This window comes from Colletotrichum graminicola (assembly GCF_000149035.1).
Source record: "Colletotrichum graminicola M1.001 genomic scaffold supercont1.2, whole genome shotgun sequence".
NCBI classification, from domain to species: Eukaryota; Fungi; Ascomycota; class Sordariomycetes; order Glomerellales; family Glomerellaceae; genus Colletotrichum; species Colletotrichum graminicola.
Window position 1 is genome coordinate 244,603 of NW_007361006.1, and position 18,526 is coordinate 263,128.

The 18,526-nt window shown below is 56.3% G+C and overlaps 4 protein-coding genes across 4 annotated transcripts; 3 read left to right on the plus strand and 1 right to left on the minus strand.

The window, feature by feature from the left end:
• Positions 1-1,582: 1,582 nt before the first annotated feature.
• Positions 1,583-4,086, plus strand: GLRG_00538 (fungal specific transcription factor domain-containing protein; the record flags this gene model as incomplete). The annotated part of the gene is made up of 6 exons (XM_008091223.1): positions 1,583-1,593; positions 1,702-1,985; positions 2,064-2,252; positions 2,341-2,609; positions 2,681-3,396; positions 3,456-4,086. The coding sequence occupies 6 exons, from the start codon at positions 1,583-1,585 to the stop codon at positions 4,084-4,086; spliced, it is 2,100 nt and encodes a 699-aa protein (XP_008089414.1).
• A 712-nt stretch (positions 4,087-4,798) lies between these two features.
• GLRG_00539 (platelet-activating factor acetylhydrolase) lies at positions 4,799-6,673 on the plus strand (the record flags this gene model as incomplete). Its single annotated transcript, XM_008091224.1, has 1 exon — positions 4,799-6,673. The coding sequence occupies one exon, from the start codon at positions 4,799-4,801 to the stop codon at positions 6,671-6,673; it is 1,875 nt and encodes a 624-aa protein (XP_008089415.1).
• Positions 6,674-9,708: 3,035 nt separating this feature from the next.
• On the plus strand, positions 9,709-12,909 carry GLRG_00540 (uncharacterized protein; the record flags this gene model as incomplete). The annotated part of the gene is made up of 2 exons (XM_008091225.1): positions 9,709-9,810; positions 9,910-12,909. The coding sequence occupies 2 exons, from the start codon at positions 9,709-9,711 to the stop codon at positions 12,907-12,909; spliced, it is 3,102 nt and encodes a 1,033-aa protein (XP_008089416.1).
• A 934-nt stretch (positions 12,910-13,843) lies between these two features.
• GLRG_00541 (glycosyltransferase family 28 domain-containing protein) lies at positions 13,844-17,931 on the minus strand (the record flags this gene model as incomplete). Its single annotated transcript, XM_008091226.1, has 4 exons — positions 13,844-15,012; positions 15,065-15,906; positions 15,956-17,630; positions 17,691-17,931. 4 exons carry the CDS (start codon positions 17,929-17,931, stop codon positions 13,844-13,846), a joined length of 3,927 nt encoding a protein of 1,308 aa, XP_008089417.1.
• Positions 17,932-18,526: the final 595 nt, after the last annotated feature.

Consider the following 18,526-nt stretch of genomic DNA (forward strand, 5'->3'; position numbering starts at 1 on the left):
GATGGCTAGAGTTCGGGTGGACTCATAGTCCACTAAGCTCATCTTACTATAGGTAGCTAGCTGTGATGAAGAAAAGATGAAATCCCAAATGTAACGCTCTGGCATTGCCAAGTCTGAGAAGGGTTGATTGGGTGACGGCCATTCCGTCGTCAGGCTCGTACGGGCAGTCGTCGCATCTGGGTGTCGTGCTGATAATCGGCGATGCCACCACTCTCGGGGGCATCGGCCCCACTTTCTCGTGTGGGATTTAAGCTTTGCCCCTAAAACACCAGACAAGCATCAGCGGAGTCGAACGTGACGCAAACCCAATCCAACTTACCAAGATAGTCGTTAGTGTTTAATCACGTGCGCATTTCTCCCCTATACACTACACCCACGGGCTGCTGACTGTACGTACAGTGTGCTGCGGATAATCCCCAGCGCGCGCGTGTCGCTTGTCACCGTCCACTTGCCTCACGTCGAAAGTTTCGGCAAGAGAGATGAAGTTGAATTGAATAGAGCGCCTAGGATAGAGCAGAGCAGAGCGGATTTTGAACAGCGATAAAATAGATGGCGGCATATGAGGATAAGAAAGACGGCGGCTGACTCCCAATGGCGGGCAGACAGGCGGGCAACCGATAAGGGGATGGATGGGGGACAAGGAAGGCTGAAAGACGACGAAGACTACTACACCGTACGGTTGACTGTTTGACACTGACACGAGACACGTAAAAAAAGCCGGGCTGAAAAGGATGGAGAGCTACTTACTCACACTCCCACTCTGAGTCTTGTCTCACTCTCCCTCTCCCTCTCACCTCACGTCCCTTTCCGCCCTAAATTCGGCCATTCCGCCTTTCCGCCCTCCTGAGGATCGCCGTCGGCGATGGTCCCCGAAGCAGACAGCGCACCGTGCTTCAACCAATTCCTTTTCCTTGGGGCTTCCTCTCTCTACACCAATCACCACCTCGCCAATCCACGAGTGTCCAACCGGGTTCTGCAGTCCATCTCCCCATAGTTTCCCGTAAACGCCATCGCGCTTCGCTTGGAATACTCTGCTGCATCTGCGGTTGCAGCGGCGCCCGATTGTTGTGGCACATAAAAAAAAAAAGGAAAAAGGTGAAAAAAAGCTCCGTATCTTTCCCACCTCCCCCCCGAAAAAAGTATGGAGCAGAGCCCCGAAGCGCACCAGCACTCACCACCAGACGGACAAACGGCCAACCACGGGTCCGACACACTTCCGAGGCCGCGCCCCTTGGCCTGCACTCCATGCCGGCGCCGTAAGGTAAGAGGCTGATCTTCCTCCCCCCCTGGCATGATGTCGGTAGCATGCTCTGGATTCCCAATATTCAGAACAAAGAGAGAAAGAGAGACAGGATGAGGGGACATGGCCCGACAAACTGGCGGGATAGATGAGCAGCTAACTGATGAGATGACTCGTCACCGAAACGACAGATTAGATGTGATCACAAGACACCAGTCTGTTCCAACTGCGTCAGATACGGCTTGGAATGCGCCTGGCCCGAAGGCCGTCGCTCTTCAGGACGCCGCCAGAGACCGTAAGTCGCCAGTCACCATCCTTCCTTCACCTTCAATCTCACATACCATGGAGCGAGAGTGAGAGGATAAGAGAGAGGGGGAGGGGTTTGGTTCATGTGGCCCTTATCCCCAACCATGCTTGGCTTACCTGCTGACACACACTCGCCATGTCGTTGGGTCCAACAGACTTTACGAAGATGTAGTCTCGAGACTGGCTCAGATGGAGAAGCTGGTGGAGGAGCTCCAAACCTCAAAGCCAGAGCAGGAGGCATCAGCAACCGTGTCGCCCCGACCGTCGGCAACGCCGTCGTCGGTACAGCAGTCTCCCTTGCCGAGGCGAAAGGCCAGCAGTACGAGCCCTTCGTCAGGTAACCCGGACTCTTGTCCCTCGCCGCCGTCGGCCACATCGTCGATAAAGTCAAGGCCGTACTATATCGGCGCCGCTGATGACACATCGGTTATCGCAGCAGGTACTGAACATGACCTTGCGTCCTCTCAAGTATCCATCCTATGCACAATCATCTCAGCTGACAGTCGTTTTTCACCAGGCGCCTCCTCTCTGCTTTCAACGCAAGGCCTGGCCCAGATTGAGCTTCTCATTGGAGACGCTAGATTCACCAATGCTCTGCTTAGTCTACGGACAAAGGTTGTAGATCTACACCGAAAACCATTCTTGAGCCTTGCCGATCTGAACCACCCCTTACCTCCTGACCATGTCATCATAGACTACGTGAACGGTAAGCCACTGCACCAATGCTATATGCCCCATCCGTGACAGGCGGTGCCGTCGTAAATGCAGAAAATGTCGCTGAACTCAGATACCAGAGTTTCTCGCGACGTGGAACGTCAGCATCCGGCTCTTCCAGGACCACGAGTTGCGAGACGCGCTACGGTCCCACACTCAAGGTCAGCCTCCTGACGACCCAGGTTGGCTGATGGCCCTCAATGCCATCATCGCACATGTTATCCGCAACAGGAATTGTATGCGGAACAAGGAGGAGTACCAAAAATACATCCACAATGCCCTCGGGATGGTTCCCAACATCATCCTACGCACGCCGACGCCCATGACAATAGGGGCACTTTTGTTGACCGTGAGCCCAAGCGACTTTCAAGAGAATCGCCTCTTGGCCAACTTGTTAAATGCGACTGACCATCCCCGCAGGTCAAGTACTTCAACTTCACGTCCGAGAATCACATCTCCATGAGTCTCATGGGCCTCACTGTACAGCTCCTTATGATGGCGGGCTATCACCGCCTCGAGAACTACCCATCCCACCCAGACCTGCAGATCGACCCTGTGAACCGCCTCCACCGTCGCCGCCTCTTCTGGCGAGCGTATATCATCGACCACGACCTCATGCTACGGATGGGCAAGCCCCCGCTCATCGGCGACGACTTCCTCCTCGACCTGCCCGAGGAGCACCCGGCAGACGGCTACGGCATGTACTACTACCCTGACGGTGTGACGCTCAACTTTTTCCGCCAGCAGGTCCGCCTCGCCCAGATCCAGGGTCACATTGCAGCTGCGCTGTACCACCGCATCGACGCGCCGCCCGCCGAGCTCGAGGCCGAGATCCGCCGCCTGGATGCCGAGCTGCAGGAGTGGCGCGAGAGTATCCCCCCCATGATCCGCGCCGAAAATGCCGAAGCGCTGCTAGACGGCGACTATTACAGGATGCTGGGCCTGACAGTGCTCCACTTCACATACTTCCAGCTCATCGTGGCCATCCACTCGGCCGCTTTCAGGTTGCCTTCGCTGGGGGATCAGGAGGGCACAGAAACCATCGACATAGGCCCGAGTCTTGCTCTGTGCGTGAGCGCGTCGCGCGCCTCCATCTCGCTCTTGAATTACCATCAGATTGAACATGTGTTCACACCGTAAGTAAACGGGTTCACATGACAGGCCCGCGTCGCAACTCGCTGACACCGTCGTCCAGGTATCTACTGTATCAAGTCGCTTGGAGCGTAGACATCCTCTTTGTCAACATCATCCAGAACAGGACGAACCCCCGCGCGCATCGCGATCTTGAGCTCATTCGCAACGTGATCGGCTTCTTCGAGAAGTACGACCCGCTGCACCAGTCGGTGATAGCGTACCACACCATCAAAGTCATAGCCGACGTCGCCGCTTCCGTCCTGGCGAATACCCCAACGCTGCCGCCGCACATGCTCCCCGCCCCCCTCGGGCCCTCGCCCATTCCCGAACAGCCCCAACAAGCCGCTCCGTTAACGGCGGGGATACCCGTGGATGCCTTCTCATCCCCTATGGGAGGAGCTGGACTGGTCGGTAGTGGCGGTATCAATAGTGGCACTACCGACATGTTGCGTTCCATGACGACCCTTTCCATGTCTGGCACGCCGCCGCCGCCGCCGCCGCCGCCGCAGCAGCAGCAGCAGCAGGGCTTTATGGGCATCGTAGGGGGGCCGACGCAACCTGACGAGACCCAATTCTTCCCAGGTTTTGTAAACATGGCTGCCGACTGGCGGCTGCCCATGGATTTCCAGCCGGAGCTGTGGCAGTACGACAGTGTTTTGAATAACCAGTTTCCCAACCAAAGTTTAGAATAACCCGCAGTTGGACCGGAGCTAGAGAGGCAGGCTTCGCGTCATCGTGTCATTGTTGATCAGGAAAGTCGCCGAAAGATGTTTTGTGTCGCCGGCGTCGATAAGGGGTGGGGAGCGAAGTCGACATGCCGCTCACAGACACAGCAACACGTGTGGAGACAGATGTCTCGCTCACTGAGACGGCCCCCTCCCTGTTGAGAACCAAAACACTCCCCTTCGTTGCAGAAAGAGAGAGAGGGGGGGACAAATCAGATGGCATCCTCTTTATTTTCTTTTTTCCCCTTTTCTTTTTCAATCTCTTTACGAAATTGTAAGGTTTCCTCTGCCCCTTAGAACAATCCGCACCTCCGTGGAAATACACCCCCTGTGGATAGTGGGAGAAATGAAGTCCGGGGTAAAAGGCAATCGTGACGTCAGTCCTTTCTTGCTGGGCTTGCCGGTTTCACGTTTTCTCTTCTTTCTGATACTTCAGACCCTGACCTCGTGCACACGCCCCTCCTCGATTCCGATTTCTCCCTTCAGCACATTCCTGCGTTGCCGCCATGGCCCCTGGTGCGACATCTATATTCAGCTCCATTCTGTGTCCCCTCGTCCGACTACCCCCTCCCTATCGACGACATCAACACCAGGGCTTTCATTGCGATCACGAAGATTTCCCCACTGCGTCGTCTTCTGAACTGGCTTCGGGGCCACAGCAACATCGCCCTACCTCACGATGGTATCAGAGGAGAAGGCCTCAGCCGAGGACGGGAAAAAACGGTCGGCGACGCACCCGCCCAAGACGTTCAGGGAACGCTTCCTCCACTCGCTACCCTACTACACAGGGCCTTACGGTGTGGGTTTTATCGAGATCGAGGTGCCAGTCCGCCATCCACGTGTCTTTTCCGAGCTCAGGCGCGACAATGTGCCGTTGCTCAGGCTCGACACCGTCCTATTCGCCGTCTACTACCCGTGCGCTCTCAAGACCAAGCCGGACGACCACATCGCCCCTGAGCACGGCCACGGGGGAAAGGAAAAGAAGAAGAAGAAGAAGACCGGAGAAAAGGGACCGAAGCTCTCACGGGTCGGTTGGCTTCCGCGCCCACGAGTCCTCACCTGCAAGGGCTATGCAAAGTTCTTTAGCGTTCCCAACCTGCCGGTAACTGCCTACATCGCCTCCACGTCCATGTTCACCAAGCTCCCGGCGTTGCGCAATGCAAGGCTTGCGGAACACTGGCCGGAGGATATGCTGGGCGACGAAGGGCCGGCCGGGCGAGCGGCGCGTAATGAGGAGTCGAGTTCCAGCACCAAGCCGACATTCCCTGTTATCATCTTCAGCCACGGCCTCGGGGGTTCCCGGATGAGTTACAGTTCCATCTGTGGAGAGCTGGCAAGCTATGGATTCATCGTCGTTGCCGTTGAGCATCGGGATGGGAGCGGTGCCAGGACCTATGTGAACCTCACCGAGAGTCGAGAGGTGTCCGACAGCGACTCCTCAGTGGCCCAGGCATACATCAAGAGCGTGAGCACCAAGAAGATTAAGAACAAGAAGAACAAGGGCGCGCAGAGCGATCAGCACTACTGCGTCGACTACCTCTTCCCCAAGGACAACGCCCAAGACACGGCGCCGCACAACGCTCGCGGAGTCGACACCGAACTGAGGACTGCTCAGATCGAGATGAGGATGAAGGAAATGGAGGAGGCGTACCTCATTCTTGAGTACATCAACAGCGGCCGAGGACACGAGGTCGAAGCCATGAATCTGAGAAGAAAGGGCAACGTCGCCTCTAGTTCCAAAGGCTTGACGGGGGTCATGTGGGAGGACTGGAAGGACAGGATGTTCCTTGACAACGTGACCATCATGGGCCACTCATTCGGCGGGGCAACCACTGTTGAAACCTTGAGGACGGAGTCGCTCACCTGGGTCGGGCAGGGCATCATCCTCGATGCATGGGGGCCGGCCACGCCCCAGGCGGGAGACGACGCTCGACATCGCATCAAAAAGCCGCTCCTGTCAATAGGATCTGAGGCCTTTATGCACTGGCAGGAAAACTTCGATAGGCTCGTCGAAATCTGCAAGGAGGCGCGGGCAGAGGATGCACTCACATGGATGATGACGATCCGTGGATCGACCCATCTCTCCCAGACCGACTTCGCCATTCTGTATTCGACCTGGATGGACTTGCTGATGAAGACTCTGGTCAACCCCCTGAGAGCCATTTATCTCACGATATCGCCGTCACTCGAGTTCCTCAAGATCACCCTACCGCCGGAGCAGACAAAGTACAGCACGTGGGTTGACGAGAAGATTCTCAAAACGACCGAGTCGCCCTCTGAACCACTTAGTGTGGCGACGCATGACCACCGCCCCGACGATCGATGGATCGCCGTCCGCCTCAAGGTGAACAATGAAGCGACGCTGCGGCTAAAGAGCTGGGTGCGGCACAAGAGGCGGGTGCTGCTCAGGGAGGGCCAAGGATCGGGGATGCCTTCGGGGCTGATCAACTGGGGTGAGGGCAACGAGGTCTGGATGCACGTGAGTCCGAGACGTGAGTCCGTGGAGGAGCATATGCGGCGAAATGAGCAGAGGACGAGCGAAAACCAGTCCTAGCTGTCTTTATGCGTAAATTGGTTAATGTGCTCTGTAAAGGTGCATCTTGTGGGCTGGTTAGACTGGACGGCGATTTCCGATGTTGGCGTTAAAGAGGGTCCAGGACAGGCTTACCACATGCACGAGTTTGGGATACTTCCTGGCATGGTTCTGTGCTTTCATAGGTTGAGTATGCTCTGTATGACGGACAAACATGAATTCCGGTCCACTAAACCAATTGGAGACGCCTATGCTGCGCAGATGCGCTGGGTTGATGCCCAAAGCCATGGGCCCTGGAAAACCGACGATTGGTCAACCATTTCTCCGAGCTATCAGATGACTGGACGGACGGGCGACGGCGAATGCAAGAGATGAGTGAGTAATAATTGCCATGTATCTCTGGGAGAGCGTTCTTACGCTGGCCCCGAGCAGAGGCTTGCTTGTGCGCGGTACGCTTTGTCGTGAAAAGACGATAGCTTTGGTCTGAAGTATGGCGCGAAAGGGGGGCTCGGACTCACGGCCCAGAGAAAACCTGGCCCCAATGACGCTAACTGGGTGTCTTGGCGCAGACATTTCGATCGATTGAGCCAGGAGTTTTCTTGTTTGCCCGTTCCTCGGCTTGTGGCGGCGGTCAACGAGGTGGCTTGTTCCACCTGCAGGCCAAACGGCTTGAATGTGCTATTCCTGGCGCATCCAAGTCTCGCTTGCTTGCACCGTCTTTTTCGGATGGAGATCTGGTGTGTGCGCAGCGGTGGCGCCAAGACAGAGAGGGGTTGACAGACAGGGAGGTCGTCGATGGTGGGTGGTATGCAGGTCAGTGAGGTGGTGGTGGTGGGGTAAGGAATGCGAGTGGACGGTATGCAGCTGTCAGTTGATGGGACGATGAGAACACGATCTGTGTTTGCCTAGGACGAAGGTTTGATACCTCCCGTTATGTCGGTATGCTGGAGATCTCTGGGAGGGGAAAACGAGAAGCATAACCTTGATTGGAGAGGGAGTAGTCGACAGCTACGATGCAGGCCTGTCACGTCGTCGTGTCGCCAAGTCTTCCCATGCCGTCCACAGCTTCAACTTCAGGTGAAGCGAAGAAGCGATCTGGTTCAGACATTGGCCAGGAATAAGAAGAAGCTAGAGAAAAGAACGGCACTTCCTTACCAAACACTACCTAACTTCTCCGTACCGACCTACCACATACCCATTTCCGGTCTACCTAAGTACCTAAAGCTAGAGTACCTACCAAGGTAGCGTAGGTACTTGGAACATCCCTAGGCCAACGACCGGAAACACGTGTTGGATCCCTTCGTGGCAGAGGGAAGGGGGAAACGAGCTGTGCTTGGTGTGGTGCATGCTTTCTTTCCTGCTGGCAAGCAAAACCGTCCCGGTATCCGTACTGAGAGAAAGGAAAGCGTGCCTGGATAATCCCTACTCCCATGCGAGGCAAACTACCTAGATGGGTAGTAGCCAATCGGCCAAGGGAGGGAAGGGGGGGGCTTCCCGTGCTTCGCTAAAGGCGCGGGTCAGGGGGAGAGGGGGGGTGGCGCCTGCAGCGATCCCTTGCCAAGCTGGAGCTCTTCCCAGCGCACCTCCAAGCTCGTATTGCATCAGTGCTTGAGAACTCACCCGGCTTCATATGGCAAGCGGCATCAGCCATCCGCCCACACATTCACTGCCGACACAACAATCGCTCCATTCATTGAGCAGCTCCATCCTGTGTCGCACCCCGCATCTTCCTTCGCTGCTCTTTGCGTCTAGGTAACACCGCCACCCATGACGGAGCGGGACGGACGACAGGCAACGCGCCGATGGCCCGCCCTTCTTCGTATCAGCCGATTTAGTCTACTTCGTCCCCATCATGACATGGCGCGGCAAGGAACATTATTCATCTTCGCTGCTGTAGCTATCCGTTCCGAATTCGACAGGTCGCGCTGGAAAGACCACACGCTCAGACGCGTCCTGCCCAGCGGTTTTCCTTGCTTCTAATACTAGCGGATACTGCACCACCTGGACCTCCGGCCTGCTGTACCTGTTCTTGGAAACGGTCCTCACCTCAGACATGCTCGGAGACGGTGGATCCCATCTCACCATAGCCCAGACCTCCATAGGACAAGCTGCCCGTCTGGTCGTCAGCAAAGGGGACGGGCCTTTCCTGCAATAGCCAGCCTATTCGTCCGCACAGTCTTATGTCCCGCCCAACTCTAAGCCGTGGCCATAGTCGTGGCCCTTCCCTGTACCCGGTGATCGTATAGAACGATGCATGGTGGCATTGACCGTAAGGTAACTCGACTGTCCCCCCAATGCTGACCTGAGTTGGTTGCCATCCAGTTGACCGTGTTGTCGTGGAGAACGTTAGGTAGTCTCTCGCCTTGCCATGTAAACAAGCTCTGCACTCTGCATAAGCTCGATGCATTCGGGAGGGCCGGGGTCGGTGGCAGTAGCAGCAGCACCTGTTCTCCGGTCCGTAGCTCCTTCCTCTCGACCCCCCTCTTCTAGTATCCTGCCTTCTCGCGAAGTCTTGTTATTATTAGTCTCACTGGACCCCCCCCCCCCCGGTCTCTTCCCAGCCGGCGACCTACTTGCTCTTTCTCTTCGAAGTTTCCTTTCCATCACCAAGACCGTCCCTCGTTGAACACCTCATTCTGTTTTACGGCAACGTGACTTTGTCGTACTTTCCTTCCTTGTCCCTTGCCTCGGCAGTAGTTTATTCGATCGTCCCGTCTCTTCGCCTCTCGTCCCTTCTTGACCGCTTATTCACCATTTTCTTCGGCCGCTCCTTCAGCATCACCACCAGCCTCATAACATCCACTAATTCACCACCGCGATTCGTATTCCTACTTTTCCGCCACGTCACAGACAGTTTATCCAGCCGTTTCTTCGCCGGTCTGTTTTAGTAAACGCCCCACGAAACTCCACGAAAATCATGACAAGCTAGGAACGCCTCCCTCGCCATCGCCTCATCCTCTTCGCGCCAACCCTCAGCCACTATCTATTCCCCATTTTTTTGACGCCACAACTCCGTCCATCAAAGTCTACCCGCCACGAGGTCACGATACCCGACAATGACTGCGAATGCCACCGCACACGGGTCGACCGCACCTCGACGCAGCAGACCCAAGCCTGACAGCCTCCAGCAGATGCTGGATTTGGAACATGCCCGAAAGGTACGCCGATTCAACCCTGGCCTGAAGCCTCCACCCCCGTGGCACCCACCTCAATTTGGCTATCTTAGCTCCCACCCACTAACATGCCTCATCTTGTAGCTCGAGCGTCTTAAGGGGCACCAGTCCATGCCTCCCTACTTCCATCCTTCTCACCTAGCGTTTCAGCAAGTTCTACGGCAGCATGTGAACGAAGCTCGCCCTCCACAGTCTCCGCCGAGACTGAGTCCCTTTCCCGTCATCAATGCTCAGCCGCCGGCGAAGCCTCTCGTCCCATTGCAGTCTCGTCGGAGGGAGTCGTCTGTGCAGCTTCCTGCCCCCAAGACAGACTTACTGCCCTCGGCTATGAAAGCTTCCCGCCGAATCACCACCCTGCCTCCTTTATCCATCTCGGTGCCGCTTCCCCCCTCAAACACCAAGACGCAAATCGATCGCGAAGCAAATCCCAAGGAGTCTGTCGAGCACAAGCACAAGACAGTCACCTTCTTGGACATTGTCGCTCCCGAGGAGCCCACCGCTGACGACGCATCCTCCATCTGCCACTCCCCAAGCTGGGAGTCCTTTGGTCAGAACAAGAAGAAGGAGAAGAAGAACGAGGCCAAGATGCGCAGGAAGGAGAAAGAACAGATCGAGAGACAGATCGAAAAGGAGGCCAAGTCCGTCAAGAAGATGCTAGCCGCCAAGCTAAGCAAGGCTCCTCCGTCGCGGCCTCCCAATGCCTCGAGGTCCATCTCAAGCCCGATCACGTCTGCCGACGACCAGCTTCGCTCAGCGAGCGCTCATGCATTCTACGACCCGCCTCCACCAAATCGTCTTCTGCATACCAGGCAACGGTCCGACTCGGTGGCGATGCAAATTAAGGCTGCGTTGACTGGTCACAAGTCACCAATCCAGTCTCAGCCTCACGAGAACGACGGTTTCATCGGCGGCTTGAAGCTTGATCAGAAGCTACAGGCGATTGAAACTGGCATGCCTCTTAGAAAACCTGTTCCGTTGGCTTCTCTGACGCACCAGAGAGCCAATTCGTTTGGCCCCGAGGTAAAGGTAACGCCGCCGGCCTTCTCTGCCCCTAGTCTCCCACGGTCTTCCTCATACGGACCTCAGACTGAGACAAACAAACATCGTGAGGATGACGACTTCTCTTCAAAATCAGCACGAGTTTCCTCAATGCATATTCCATCTTGGAGCCAGCCTCTAGTATCTCCTTCGGCACCGCCTGTACCGGATCTGGGCAACCTCCAGCAGTGGAAACCCCAGGAGGCACAAGCAAAACTTCAAGATCTTGTCGTCGACAATGACGACGCCGAGCTGGAGCCTCCCAGCGCACTGGGTGAATTTGTGCTCGAACAAGAACGAGGTCGAAGGAGGGAGAGCTATGTCCACCAGTCCCGCCAGCAAAGCCGGGAACCATCCGTCACTGGCTCCAAGGATGAGGTTCGTGTCTCATCTGCCAAATCTCAGTATCCTCCTCCGGCCAATCGACAACATCAACCTCGTACGCACCCGTCGTCTTCCGGAAGCAGTCCCCTGGCCGGCAATTTCACGCCGCGTAATGGCTCTGTGACCAATCTCAACGTTCGCAGTGATCAATCGCCCCAAGCCGAAGACTTCACGCGCACTTTCCGTCTCCCCTACACCCCCCCAGTCCAGGCCAGCCCCAATCAAGGGTCGTTCGATCGTTCAACCTCGCAAGGGCCCTCCCTTTCCAGGACGATGCCGAGGGAGAGGCTTCAGCCCACAAAAGGGGGCACAGTCAGGAGCTTCAGGGATGCGGCCAGAGCAGCTTTACAAAAAGTCTCTAGTCCATCATCTTCCAAGCCCGCTGTGTCCAGTTACTTCACGCGTGCCGCAAAGGATACGACTGTGATACCCGACTCTCCATCAAGCTCCAGGTACTCGACTGATGAGCCTTCGCCAATCCAAGCTGCACCCGCTCGGCTGTTTGCTCAAACTGCTGGATTAACCATGCCATCGAGGGATTCATCGGCTCGCCCGACCGATAGGTCATCCATATCCTCGTGTGACGAAGGCATGCCTTCTTCATCGCCAGCCACGACCCCGGATTCTTCGAGGCCCCAGTCGGAGAAGGGGCTGCCGCAGGCGGATGAAGAAGTAGGAACAGTGTACACCGAGGCTGTGTTGGTTTCCAACGACACGAGATCGCACAGAATCTCTCAGGCAGCCATCCTGACGTCTTCGCCGACGGTCTCGAACCCAAGGATCAGTCTCCCTCCTCAGATTCCAGTCCAAACTCACGGGGCTCATATGGACGAGCTGGAGGCTCTTGTGGCGGAGACGTTTCGCAGGAATGCCAGTGTGGTCGATGCCGATGACAGCGACTCATCCCAGGAATATCCGACCCCCACGCATACAGAGAGCTCAAAGTCTTCAAATTTGGCCACACCGGTGACTTCTGCACCCCTCATGAGTCCTCAGGAGTACAGGCAAGAGGAGCAGAGGCAGGCCGAGGATGTCGCTCCGCTGATGCAGAATGAGCCAACATGTTCGGTTCAACGTCACCCAAGCTTGACCAAGAGCCGCTCGAGCCCTGATCTTGTCCTAGATACAAGTTTCCTTCCCAAGCTCAAGCATCAGCCTCTGGTTCCTCGGGCACTTGCTCCGCATCCGCCACCGCGATCACCCAAGCGCGCATCTGTTAGTATGCCGGGCATCAATACAACGGCTCAAGCTTCTCCGTTATCGGACGCGGTATGGAGGAAATCGATTGTGCCTCTCAAGACGTCTGCTAACCCATCGGGTTACCTCGAGGAGGCGCGCATGTCCATGCAAGGCCCGCCTCCCCCGGCTGGGACCCCGCGGTCCAACCGTGCATCTCGGGCATCCATTTTACCTCCCAGTGGCAATCCGGAACCGGTCGCCAAGATGCTGGTGGAATGCTGCAGCTGCAAGTTCTTGCACGACTTGCCCAGCAAAGTCTACGAGTGCATGGCGAATCCTGAGGGTAAGGTCGAAGACCGAAAACTCGGGGTCAGCGGCGTCATTACGACAACGGTAAAGTGCCCATGGTGCTCTCACGGAATGACGACTCAATGCTGCGCAGGATATGCGGCAGTCATCTACCTCAAGGAGAAGCTACACTAGGCAAGAGAGGAAAAGAAACACGGAACAATGCAGAGGTTCATATGGGTGGTTACTATCACAGGTTATTACGTTGACTCCGTACTTTACGTTTTGGCTTTGGGCTTCTGTTGAGCTCAGTGGAATAATAGAAACGAAGGAAATGGTACGATAGGAAAGGGTGATAGTAATTCTTGCACGGCAGGACTGTGTACAAATATGTGTCAATAGGGTGATTCCATACCAGTCAGCTCCCCGGATGAAGACTGGCCTGAGAAACAATACATCCATTAGTGATTTTACTGCCGTTGTTTGCAACAAATTGTCGTAGCTAACATGATGAGAGAATGACCATGACTTGAGTCAATACAGGTAGCCGCTTTACTCGGACCCACGAATCAATCACATTAGCCCTTGTACAGGGTCAAGTTACCGATCGGGGGACGTCGTGCCCATCGTAGGCCGGGGATCTCTCGCGGTGCGTTCTTTGCATGGCGGCAAAAGGCTCGGAGATACAGCACAGAGAGAGAGAGAGAGAGAGAGAGAGAGAGAGAGAGGCCATCGACATCACAGACGTAGCAGCGCATCATCACAACAACCCTCCACCTCTCCACCCAGTCATGACGTTCGACGTCGAAACATACATGATGCTCGACAGGGGCCAACATCCACTACGCCCCATCGCCAAGCTCGTAAGCGTCCCCCATCCGCTCCCGGCCATTCACAAGCGGGAGAACGAGGGGTGGCGGAGCATGTTTGTACTCGCTCGTTTGACACTTGACGACCACGAGATTCCCCGTGAGAAGATAAAGAATAGTCATATTTGGGCATGTTGCTTGCCACTGGGGGGGGGGAAAGAAATATGAAGAAGAAGAAAAAAGCAAAACCCAAGAGAAAAAGAAAAAAATGGTATCTCGGATGTGCCATCTATCATCCCCCTCGGTCTTCTTTGTTTATATCACTGAAAAGAGCTCGACTGTCCCGACCTACCGCTCAGCTTCAGGCTCTCCTCCATCGCCCTCTTGAGGTCTTCGTCGTCGTCTTCATCGTCCGCGACCTTGCGCGCCTTTCCCTTCAACGCGTTCCTCCGATACTCCTCCTCGGCCAGGCTCTGCTTCTTCACATACTCCATCACAACCTCTTCCTCCGACTTCGCCGCCGCAGCCTTGCTCAGCTGCTCCCGGTGCTCGGCTTCGGAGGCCTCGATCGCCCTTCTCAGTTCCTCTTCGTCATCTGCCGTTCCCTCGGTCTCGTGACGCTTCGATTCTTCCAGGATGCGCTTTAGCTCCTCATCTTCCTCGTGTCCCGAATGTTGAGCGATCCTGGACTGCTCGAGGGCGCGTCGGAACTCTTTGTCGTCCCCGTGCGAGCCTTGTTCCGGGTGCACGCCGGCAGCTTGCAAAGACATGCTTTGCTGGATCGCCTGCTCGACGAGTCGTTGGTACTCTTCGTCCGTGATTTGCAGCTCGGCGCTTGAAAACGGGTCCTGGTCCCAGTGCTTCGCGTCTCTGTCGAACGACATGGGCTTCTCGGGTACCACGTCCGGGATCCCAGTGCCGCTGCTGCGGAAGTGGTTGATGCTTGCTCTGATCGCTTGCTCAACAGCCGCGTCTTCTTGCGAGTTGCCACGAGAGGTCTCTGCGACAGATGCGCGAATAGCCCGCTCAAACTCTTCATCTTCGACAACACTGGCTGTGCTGCTCTCGGCGAACGAGGAATCAGATCTTGATGGAGGTACAATGGCCTCGACATGTCCCTTTTTCCACGCCTCTTTGCGGGCGTGCAGCTGTTTTCTCTCCTCGAATGTCAATTTCCGAGTATGCGACCAGCCTGTGACCGGAGGCGTGAGGCTTTTCTCGGGCTGGCTTTGTATATAGGGGCCTCCGTCGGTTCTTTGCTTCTCGCGCTGTTCCTTGATCTTCATGGCTTGGAAATTCTTCAAGTCAAATTTGACGCTGTTCCAACGGGCAATGACATCTTCGCGCTCCGCAATACCAGCAGCCTCCATGTCCATCTGCCCCTGTTTCATGCGGGATGCAATGATGTAATTCTGGACGCTGGTGGAGAATGCATTGCGAAGTGTTGCATGAACACCTTGCATGGTATATGCCGGAACCGACCATACAGCTGTAAAAGTTAGAGACCGTGCCAGTCACCCGTCAAGAGTTGCAGCACTCACCAGAGGCGGGCTTGAAGATCAAGCCGCCAATACCCTTGCCGAAGCCTTTGATAAGGCCAGGAACACCTTCCTTCTCGGCGCCCTTCAGGGGCTGCGTCACCAATCCGCCGATACCGTCAAACATGCCGTAGCCGAATTCCTTTGCCGCAACCTTGACGCCGCTAGAAAAGTCTGTCACCTTCTCGGGAGGGCGGACAGTGTCGTCGTTATACAAGCGGGGGGCGTTTCGGAAACCTCTGGCGAGGCCGAGACAGACATTCATTGGCGTTTTCACACCGGTGGTGACAATGCGACTGACGCTGGTGCCAGCTGCCACAGCTGCGTCAACAGCCACGGGCGAGGACTCACTGAAAGACCGCTTTCCGGGGCTATTGGGTGGCCTCCCGGGCTGCGCCGTCGACAGGTTTTCCGACGGTGCTGTCTCGCTCGGAGCAATCGAAGCCGTCTCTACTGGGCTAAACACCATAGACGGTGCCGCCGACGTTTTATACGATTGTGCCAAGGACTCTGTATCGGGCTGCGGAGAGAGCGGAAGCGTCGGCGTAGAGCCGCCCGCTTCTATAAGGCCTAGTTGTGTAGACGATTCTGAAGCGCGCGTGCTCGGCGCAAGAGACCCGCTATCACTTCCTTGGAAGGGTTTCTTTCCAGGTGCGCCCCCCGGAAGAGACGGGGTCGTGGGGGGGTCCGGGGTCTTGTCTCCTTTGCTTCTGGCTTTGAACAACTCTCGGGGGAAGTCGGCAACAGCCATGCCGATGTTGCTAAGGTCCGCCACGAGCGAGGTTGCCACCGCGGACACAGGATCCCACGGTTGACCTTCTGTTATGTACTCCTTGGGTCGGTAGCTGCGAATTGTCAGTCATCGGCACACGACTCATCGGCAGAAGAACTTACAGCTTGAGGTCAGAGTACTTGATGAGTCCGTTATCGACAAGAACGGCAGCAGCCATGGGACTCAGTTTGACCTTTGTCCGCCTTACACGCCAAGCGGCCGCTCGGCTGGGCTCAATGGAACATCTGAGCTCATCAGTATTCAAATGGTCGTGGAAGCTCTTCCCGCCCAAATCAGTTCCCTTCTCCTCGCGGATCTTCTGTCCAAGCTCTTGTGCCCTGGCTTGAGTCTCGGGCCTGATCGCGAAGTTGATGGCTTCGGCGAGCTTGTCTCCGCTAAGCTCCTTGTAAGGAATCGGATCCGGCCCAGCGCCGGCCTTCGAAACCATGGCTCCCCAGAACGGCTGATCACCAAAAAACGGTACGATGATGGTAGGCTTGCCAGCTTGAATACCAGCAGCAGTTGTACCAGCGCCGCCGTGATGGCAAACAGCCGACACATGCTTGAACAGCCAGTCGTGCGGTACGTTACCCAGCATGAAGACGCTTGGAGGAAGTCCTACATCCTCGGCACCGAGACCGCCCCAGCCCTTGGACACCAGCGCCCGAACGCCGGTCCGATGAACGGCATCGAAGATCGTTCTGGTTAGGGCATTGGGGTCGTCAACCACAATGGAGCCGAAACCAATGTAAACGGGAGGAGGTCCAGCGGCTAGAAAGGCAGCCAGTTCAGGTTCGGGGGTAAATGCCGATGCCAAATTCAGGAAGTAGAACCCGGAGATATCAATCTCACGGCCCCAGTCGTTCGGCTTCGGAATCAGCGCCGGCGACCAGCAGTACGTGTAAGGAATCCGAAGCCTCGTCAACACACCAGGAGCCCATATCAGCGACATGGGCTCCAAGTCAAGCGCCTTCTCTCTGAATCGATTAATGACGTCGCCTAGACCCTGCCAGGTCATCATCTCGACCAACGCGTACGAAACGTAGTTGGTCATGACGGCATCGGTATTTGTCGACTGGATGTTGGCCAAAGGGTGTGGGAAAGCCCGGGTTGGCGTCCACGGCATAGTAAACATCAGATGCAGCGGAATGCCCATCTTCTCGGCAATGTGGATGTGCGCAAAACTCGGAGGGTTCGCAATAATCGCATCCGCCACGAACGGCTTATGGTTCGGGTCTCCGGGTATCCCATAATTCTCATCCAAAGGCTGATTCCTGGCATGAGGCTTGGGCGGTGGCCCCAGCCCGTCGCCAGCCTCGATACACGACCGCCAGCACCCGAGAAGGATCTCTTGAATGCCCCTCCGGCGCTTGCTGACCTCGCCACTCTTGAGGGTGTCAAAGCCGGGCATCAGCCCGGGGTTTTTGACCATGAAAGCCATGAGCTCGGCGGGGTCGCCGCCGATGCAGAAGAATTCGAGACCATTCTCCTCGACAAACTTTTGGAACGTTGCATGCGTGGCTATGCGCACGCGATGACCGTACGTGTCCTTGAGAACCTTACCGAGGGCGACAAAGGGCTGAACGTCGCCGCGGGAGCCAACGATTTGTATGACGAGGTTGAGTTGCGGCGGGGGGGTCTGGCCCGGTTGACCTCCGAGGCTCGGGGGGGTGTAGGCGGGCGGGAGGGGGCCCTGGGGGCGCTTGTCAGCGAGGAGCTGGCTTCGTAACGTCGGGGCGAGGATCTCTGCAAGGCGGTTGCCGCTCTGGTTGATGTTGATGTTTACTCGACCGTCCCCTGGTATCAAGTGTTAGCGAGCCTCGAGGTCTAAGTGAGGGCAGATGGGAGGTTCTGTACCAGTGACATTTGCGCCGGCTTCGAAGCCCGCCTGGCTGAACTGCAGCTGGTTGGGAAGGTCGCCATAAGCGGGAGGAGCTTGGTTGTCTGTCTCCAGGGAGGGCAAACTGAAGCCATCAGAGACGAGGGCATCGGGGACTTCCTGGCTGTCGGTTACGTCGAGGTTCATATCGCTATGTCGCGAGGGCGGGGGAGGGGCAGAGGAGCTTGCGCCCGCTTCTATCTTGTGGACGCCCGTCATTGCGGGGAACGTCGGCTTGTCAACCAGTCAACAAGAGGTGGAAGGACCGGCGACGATATCAGCAAGTTTTCTGGTATGCGCGGAAAGATCAGATCATCACGATAGGCCGCGGTAGGTGGTGAAGGTGCCGCAGGCTTGTAGTTGTAGTAGCGAGAGGAAGCTGGTGGACAGCAAGGGCACCGTCCAAGTCCAATAGAATCCACAGCTGAGTGACGCGGCAAGCAAACCAGAATGGCGAAGCAAAGTGTGCGTTTCTTCAGTGACGTGGCTTGGGCGTGTAGCTCGAAGAGAAAAAATAATTGGCAGCAAGGATTAGAGATACGAGCGAGAACACTCATCCTAAGTGTTCAGTCCCGTTTCATCATCGGGAGATGGTCAAGTTTACCGCGAGACCCCGGAGCTTCAGTGGAGGGCGGGAATGGGCAGTGGTGGGGTGTTACCGCCGGGGAGGGAGCCACAAGCGAGTTCCCCTCTAGGTTTCCAAGGCCAGCGTAGGGGGGAAATCCCCCCCGAATTCAATGCACCGCCTCGCGCAGCAGCAGTGAGCAACTACACTAGGGAGTAAAAAAGGATGGCGACGCGCAGGCAGGGCATT